General features: G+C 43.9%; 1 protein-coding gene across 1 annotated transcript in view; it reads right to left on the bottom strand.

The window, feature by feature from the left end:
* The window catches only part of LOC121305653 (disks large homolog 4-like), a 51,937-nt gene that overhangs the window by 18,794 nt on the left and 25,587 nt on the right, over nucleotides 1-7,556 (bottom strand). The window contains exons 4-7 of the mRNA XM_041237348.1: nucleotides 1,261-1,311; nucleotides 1,014-1,138; nucleotides 700-869; nucleotides 2-120 (exon numbers count right to left, since the gene is read on the bottom strand). Coding sequence (XP_041093282.1) covers nucleotides 2-120; nucleotides 700-869; nucleotides 1,014-1,138; nucleotides 1,261-1,311 — 465 coding nt within the window. The remainder of the gene's footprint in view (nucleotide 1; nucleotides 121-699; nucleotides 870-1,013; nucleotides 1,139-1,260; nucleotides 1,312-7,556) is intronic.

Genomic DNA, 7,556 nt, shown 5'->3' with positions numbered 1-7,556 from the left:
CGATCTGCAGCCTGCAGTCCTTGTGCGCCGCCCCCCCCTCTATGATTTTGGTCACGTAGATGCTGTTGTCTCCGGGGATGTGCTGATTCCCCAGCCCCCCAGCAATGCTGAAACCAAGACCTGAGGAGAGAGAGAGGCTACAAGAGTGGGACGAGAGAGAGAGAGAGAGAGAGAGAGAGAGAGAGAGGCGAGAGGATGAGACCTTACTCCTCGACTCTGAGATCGAACTTAAAACAGCTCCCTCTGGCGAGAGAGAGAGAGAACGTTAAAACAGATGCCTCGTCCAAAACTATCAATCACAACAATGCTTCCCTATACTTTACCGGACCTCTCTGTGCTTTACAATGCTTCCCTATGCTTTACCGGACCTCTCTGTGCTTTACAATGCTTCCCTATGCTTTACCAGACCTTTCTGTGCTTTACAATGCTTCCCTATGCTTTAACAGACCCCTCTGTGTTTACAATGCTTCCCTATGCTTTACCAGACCTCTCTGTGCTTTACAATGCTTCCCTGTGCTTTACCAGACCTCTCTGTGCTTTACAATGCTTCCCTATGCTTTACCAGACCTCTCTGTGCTTTACAATGCTTCCATATGCCTTACCATGCTTTTCCTGTGCATTATTCCACTTTGCTATGCTTTTATTGTGGGAAACTTTTATAAGGCTTCACATCCAGCCCTTGCTCTCCCTCTCCCTCACCTTTGGGTCCCTTGATGAGTTTGATCTCGGTGATTCTCTCCGCCGCGCTCTTCCTGCGCATCACGTAGAGCCGGACGATGGCGCCCGCGTCCTTCAGCGCTTCCACCGCCATGCTGTGGGACACCTCTCGCACATCCATGTCGTTCACAAACAGGATGCTGTCGTTCACCCTGCAGCCACCGGGGGGGGAGACAAACACACCGTTGACTGGACCAGCAAAGCCTCAAGTGCAGTTTCAGCAAACGGCTGTAGTTGCGATTGGAATAGAGTTTAACCCAGGTTTGAGAGGAACAATAATGGCGGGGGTACTGTACCTGAGCCTGCCATCCTGTGCTGCCGCCCCCCCAGGGATGATTTTGGTGATGAAGATGCTGGGGTCGTCCCCCACGTGGGGGTTATCGGTACCCCCTGCGATGCTGAACCCCAAACCAGAGTTACCCTGAAATGACAGAACCCCCAAAAAGATCCAGATTGCATGGATCGATTATCCGAGATCTCCGCAGAAATCAGGAAAATGCGATCGAAACAAGGGAAGAAGTATTTAGACTGCATTACTCTTACCCTCTCCAGAGTGATTTCTTCATATTCCACCTCTCCATCCGCGCCATTAATCTGGAGAGAGAGAGAGAGAGAGAGAGGACGGAGAGAGAGAGAGAGAGAGAGAGAGAGAGAGAGAGAGGAGAGAGAGAGAGAGAGGAGAGAGAGAGAGAGAGAGAGAGAGAGAGAGAGAGAGAGAGAAGAGAGAGGTCGTCGCGTCTAGTCTCGCTCTGCTCTCCCTTCCCAAGAAACAAACACACAAGGCTACCGTTTCCCAGCACCCTCAATTATCACTGCAGAGTTCAATTTGAAACCAGGTTTTTGCTGCTCTGAGAAGGAGTGTCTATCGCCTCATTAGAAGGGACACAGTCCATCTCTATGGAATCAAACTTGAAAAAAAAAACCAGAAATCGCGGCGTGTCGCTCACTTCTGCCAGCGACTTCAGTGAAGCAATCGGTCTCCCAGTGTAACGACCTGGCAGAGGAACGACTTTTAGATCTGACAAAAGTGTGTGTGTGTGTGGTGTGTGTGTGTGTGACCCTGAGCGAGTCACTTCACCTCCTTGTGCTCCGTCCTTCAGATGTAAAGCAAACGAGGTCCTATTGGAAGAGACTCTGCAGCAGCAGCAGCGGTTGTTGATGATTTAGAGTTCACCCCCCCTAGTCTCTGTGAGTCGCTCTGGATAAAAGCTTCTGCTAAACGACTCACTAATAATAATAATAATATATAATAATAATAATATAATAATAATAATAAAATATACGTTTCTACCGTCGTTCCACACCCCTCTGAAACATGGGGATCATCGAGCTACTCTAGTTGTAACGATCAATGAGAAGAATATATTCTAGCTAAGTGGTAATAATATTAATAATAATAATAATAATAATTTTCCAGGCAGCTCTGAAATGGGGATGCTATCAGAGTTGTAACGATCAATGAGAATAATATACTACAGATTACACACACACAGAGAGCTACAGCTCAGTGACACAAACCAGGGGCAGAGCCACACTTAATGAGGGCTGAAACAATGCAATTCATCACCGGCACTGATGAAGGCGCCAGCCCACGTTAGTCAACTGAGCCTGGGTGGAAAGGGTCAGCTGGAATAGCTGATACAGAAACACACACAACTATGAGTATTTAGTATATTACAGTAAATATAGATAAAATTTGACTACTGAACCTTTCTGCTGAGCTTAATAAAATTTTTCGATATAGAATATATATATATATATATATATATATATATATATATATATATATATATATATTATATATATATATATATATAATATACCAGACCTCTCTGTGCTTTACAATGCTTCCCTATGCTTTACCAGACCTCTCTGTGCTTTACAATGCTTCCCTATGCTTTACCAGACCTCTCTGTGCTTTACAATGCTTCCCTATGCTTTACCAGACCTCTCTGTGCTTTACAATGCTTCCCTATGCTTTACCAGACCTCTCTGTGCTTTACAATGCTTCCCTATGCTTTACCAGACCTCTCTGTGCTTTACAATGCTTCCCTATGCTTTACCAGACCTCTCTGTGCTTTACAATGCTTCCCTATGCTTTACCAGACCTCTCTGTGCTTTACAATGCTTCCCTATGCTTTACCACACCTCTCTGTGCTTTACAGTGCTTCCCTATGCTTTATTATCTAGTGCTCTAGACAGGCTTATGCAGAGACAAGGACAGACAGAGAGACAGAGTGAGTTGACAATAGGAAAGATTTCTTAACGTATAAGATGCATACGATCTCCTGTCTGCTATGACAACCATGGGATGCGAGTTTGCCTATAAAACACAACACAAAAGGATATTTTGTGTTGTTGGTTTTCTCCAAATTTATTATAAAGTTCGTTAGTCCCACCAACCAGATTTGAAAGTGCGTTGGTCCGAACTTTCCCCTCGCCGGGCTTGTGGGAGCGGGGAGGTTGAGAAGGATCGAGCAACAAAAATAGCTATCGGGATTTTTCTCTAGGCAGAGAGCCCCTTCTCCCCCCCCCCCCCACCCCCCCCCCCCCCCCCCCCCCCCACCCCCCCCCCCCCCCATTACTCGCTACTTCGTCGAGTTCAGCTTCAAATCATCAAACAAGTGTAATTTTCACTCAAACTTCTTCGTGTTCAGCTTCAAATCATAAAACAAGTGTCACATTTCACTGCTCTGCTTATGGGAAGACATCTAATTGACTGTCCTCAAAATAGAAAGCAGCAGCCAAAAATAAGAGTTTTATTTGTGTATGTGTGAAGAAACACTGATGCAAAATGTGTTACATAAATACAGCTCGCGTTCCGATTTAAAAAAAAAAATAAAATAAAAAAATTCAGTCTGTTCTCTGGTAGCGAGATAGTGGAAGCAGGCGCGTCTCAAAGGTCAGGTCAGGTCAGGTCAGGTAGCCGAGGCTGCATTTTCTATTCATTGACCTACAATAAAACAATGCAGGTTGACCATTTCTTTTCTATGCTCATGAACGTCAACGTCGGAGAACAGTTTCAACCGAAAACATCCGCCTCAAAAAAACCCCACAAACCATGGACGTGCTTTTTAAAAAAATACCTATTTTATGATCCGGCTTTGCTGTCTTTCTTATGGATCGTTGATCTATTTTTTTTTACAAAAATCACACGATCGAATTGGTAGGGATAGAACATCGATGGTTTTATTTTTTATTATTAGAATTTGGTTAGTTTGCTTTACTACACCTCTCTGTGCTTTACAATGCTTCCCTATGCTTTACCAGACCTCTCTGTGCTTTACAATGCTTCCCTATGCTTTACCAGACCTCTCTGTGCTTTACAATGCTTCCCTATGCTTTACCAGACCTCTCTGTGCTTTACAATGCTTCCCTATGCTTTACCAGACCTCTCTGTGCTTTACAATGCTTCCCTATGCTTTACCAGACCTCTCTGTGCTTTACAATGCTTCCCTATGCTTTACCAGACCTCTCTGTGCTTTACAATTCTTCCCTATGCTTTACCAGACCTGTCTGTGCTTTATAATGCTTCCCTATGCAAAGTTAACTGGTAGTACACTTAGACGATAGGCTAGTCTTGGCACAGCTATTGCACAACGCATCCACAAATCGGCATGAAGATGAAAGGGCAGATAGTGAAGTGGAGCCCGGGTGCGTTTACAAAAATGCGGGGGCTTCTAATGGGTCCCATTCAAAACGACCCGCCCCTGACTCGTGTCGACGCTGGGTGAAGCTGTGTGTGGGCTGGAGCACAGAGGCAATTACCAGTTCCCAGCTTGTTGAGCCACTTGCATTCCCTGTTCAACAGAGAGACCACAGGTAAAGACTCAAAATTTTTGTGCCTTTCTCTGTTTAAAACCAGGGAGCTCTGGTCCCCCGACGGGCCCCCCCCCCCCCCCGTTCGGGCCGGGGCGGGGGCGTTGCAATAGCTACTCGATGAGCGTCAGCTGTACGATGCCCGACCCCCACCACCCCCCCCCCCCCCCCCACCCCCCCCCAAGCGGGATGGGAAAGCGGTTTCGCTCCCTCCAACGGAGCTTCCGTTGGGAAGCTTCTGTTCCATTCCTCTCAATTATCATACAAAAAAAAGTCGGATTCCGCCAGGCTGGGCAAACGAAATGTATATAAAAAAAAACTAAATGAAACAAAACAAAAAGAAGGGAACCTAACGCATCTATAAATAAACCCTGAAAATGGTGGAACAGAAGTCTGGCTTTCATACAAAATAAAATTCAAACAGAATGAAGAAACGATGGCTTATTTACAGCAGCAGATCTGAGTTCAAATGACATTTGGACTCTGCCTCTGATTAAACTCGTGGTAAAACCAGGAATGGATCAAACCGCTACGCAACGGGAGTCTTCTCTCCATCCCTGCTCCTTTCAATGTGGGAAACTGTTATCAAGACAATCGAAAATCTTGCTGAAGAAATCAAGTGTTAAGGGATTTGCTATTACAAGAACGTTGTCTTGTGGAGTCCACAGCTCTGGACAAAAGTTAACATCACCTTATAGGATTGAGACTTAACGAACACAAACGAATTAAGAAATGAACTCATTCTGCTTCATAGAGTCCAGTGAAAGCTGCTGAATAATGTTCCCTTGTTAACATATTGAATTGCACCCCCTCTATATAGAATGAACTCCCTCAGCTTCATAGAGTCCAGTGAAAGCTGCTGAATAATGTTCCCTTGTTCTCATATTGAATTGCACCCCCTCTATATAGAATGAACTCCCTCAGCTTCATAGAGTCCAGTGAAAGCTGCTGAATAATGTTCCCTTGTTAACATATTGAATTGCACCCCCTCTATATAGAATGAACTCACTCAGCTTCATAGAGTCCAGTGAAAGCTGCTGAATAATGTTCCCTTGTTAACAGATTGAATTGCACCCCCTCTATATAGAATGAACTCCCTCAGCTTCATAGAGTCCAGTGAAAGCTGCTGAATAATGTTCCCTTGTTATCATATTGAATTGCACCCCCTCTATATAGAATGAACTCCCTCAGCTTCATAGAGTCCAGTGAAAGCTGCTGAATAATGTTCCCTTGTTAGCATATTGAATTGCACCCCCTCTATATAGAATGAACTCCCTCAGCTTCATAGAGTCCAGTGAAAGCTGCTGAATAATGTTCCCTTGTTAACATATTGAATTGCACCCCCTCTATATAGAATGAACTCCCTCAGCTTCATAGAGTCCAGTGAAAGCTGCTGAATAATGTTCCCTTGTTAACATATTGAATTGCACCCCCTCTATATAGAATGAACTCCCTCAGCTTCATAGAGTCCAGTGAAAGCTGCTGAATAATGTTCCCTTGTTAACATATTGAATTGCACCCCCTCTATATAGAATGAACTCCCTCAGCTTCATAGAGTCCAGTGAAAGCTGCTGAATAATGTTCCCTTGTTATCATATTGAATTGCACCCCCTCTATATAGAATGAACTCCCTCAGCTTCATAGAGTCCAGTGAAAGCTGCTGAATAATGATCCCTTGTTAACATATTGAATTCCACACCACTTTGTAGTTTTCCCAGCTACTTAACGAAAAACTTAAAATTTGAAATGACCAAATCTAACATAAAATAATGGTGTGCTGCTATTAAGGCTTCCTTCCGGTAGACTTTTAAGCAAAATCATGTTTGTAGCGTTTTTTTTTTTTTTTTTTTTTTTATCACTAAATGTTAAATAATAAAATATCTAAATTACGTCCATAGAGTTCTTTTTAAATTAAGTTACAATCCTAAAAATTCTGTATTTTTTTGTGTTGCAGGGGGAAATACCATTGGTACCCACTCTGGTGTACCACTGTACGTATATATTATATTTTTTTTTTTTTTTTTTTTTTTTTTTTTTTATTTTTTTTTTTATTTTTATTTTGTTATTGAGAAACGTTAATTGGTAACACCACTCTGGTGTACCAGCTGTACTTATTGCCCTGGAAGACTTGTCAACTGAACAAAAAGGGGAAGAAATTCACAGCACCCCCTCCCTCCCGTTCTCTTATTTATCCCAGCCGAGACCCTATCTGGTGTTTTCCCCTCTGTAGTAAAGTGCCAACGAAGGGTTAAGTCCGAGAGGTTGCCGGAGGCCCCCCTCGTCAGAGGCAAGCGGACAGCTTTCACTGCACCATTGCTTTCTGCTGGAGTGCAACTCGCTGTAGCACTGTGAATACTAACGAGCTTGCAGCCAAGGCTGTCTTTGTAGCATTGTAAAGCACAGAGAGGTCTGGTAAAGCATAGGGAAGCATTGTAAAGCACAGAGAGGTCTGGTAAAGCATAGGGAAGCATTGTAAAGCACAGAGAGGTCTGGTAAAGAAGCATTGTAAAGCACAGAGAGGTCTGGTAAAGCATAGGGAAGCATTGTAAAGCACAGAGAGGTCTGGTAAAGCACAGGGAAGCATTGTAAAGCACAGAGAGGTCTGGTAAAGCACAGGGAAGCATTGTAAAGCACAGAGAGGTCTGGTAAAGCATAGGGAAGCATTGTAAAGCACAGAGAGGTCTGGTAAAGCATAGGGAAGCATTGTAAAGCACAGAGAGGTCTGGTAAAGCATAGGGAAGCATTGTAAAGCACAGAGAGGTCTGGTAAAGCATAAGGGAAGCATTGTAAAGCACAAAAGCATAGGGAAGCATTGTAAAGCACAGAGAGGTCTGGTAAAGCATAGAAGCATTGTAAAGCAGAGATGGTGTAAAGCAGCACAGAGAGGTCTGGTAAAGCATAGGGAAGCATTGTAAAGCACAGAGAGGTCTGGTAAAGCATAGGGAAAGCATTGTAAAGCACAGAGAGGTCTGGTAAAGCATATTAATAAACACGGCTGAATTCAGTAACACACATCATTG

The sequence above is a fragment of the Polyodon spathula genome, chromosome 44, assembly GCF_017654505.1.
Source record: "Polyodon spathula isolate WHYD16114869_AA chromosome 44, ASM1765450v1, whole genome shotgun sequence".
NCBI lineage: Eukaryota > Metazoa > Chordata > Actinopteri > Acipenseriformes > Polyodontidae > Polyodon > Polyodon spathula.
This window is presented reverse-complemented; position numbering and strand designations above follow the sequence as displayed.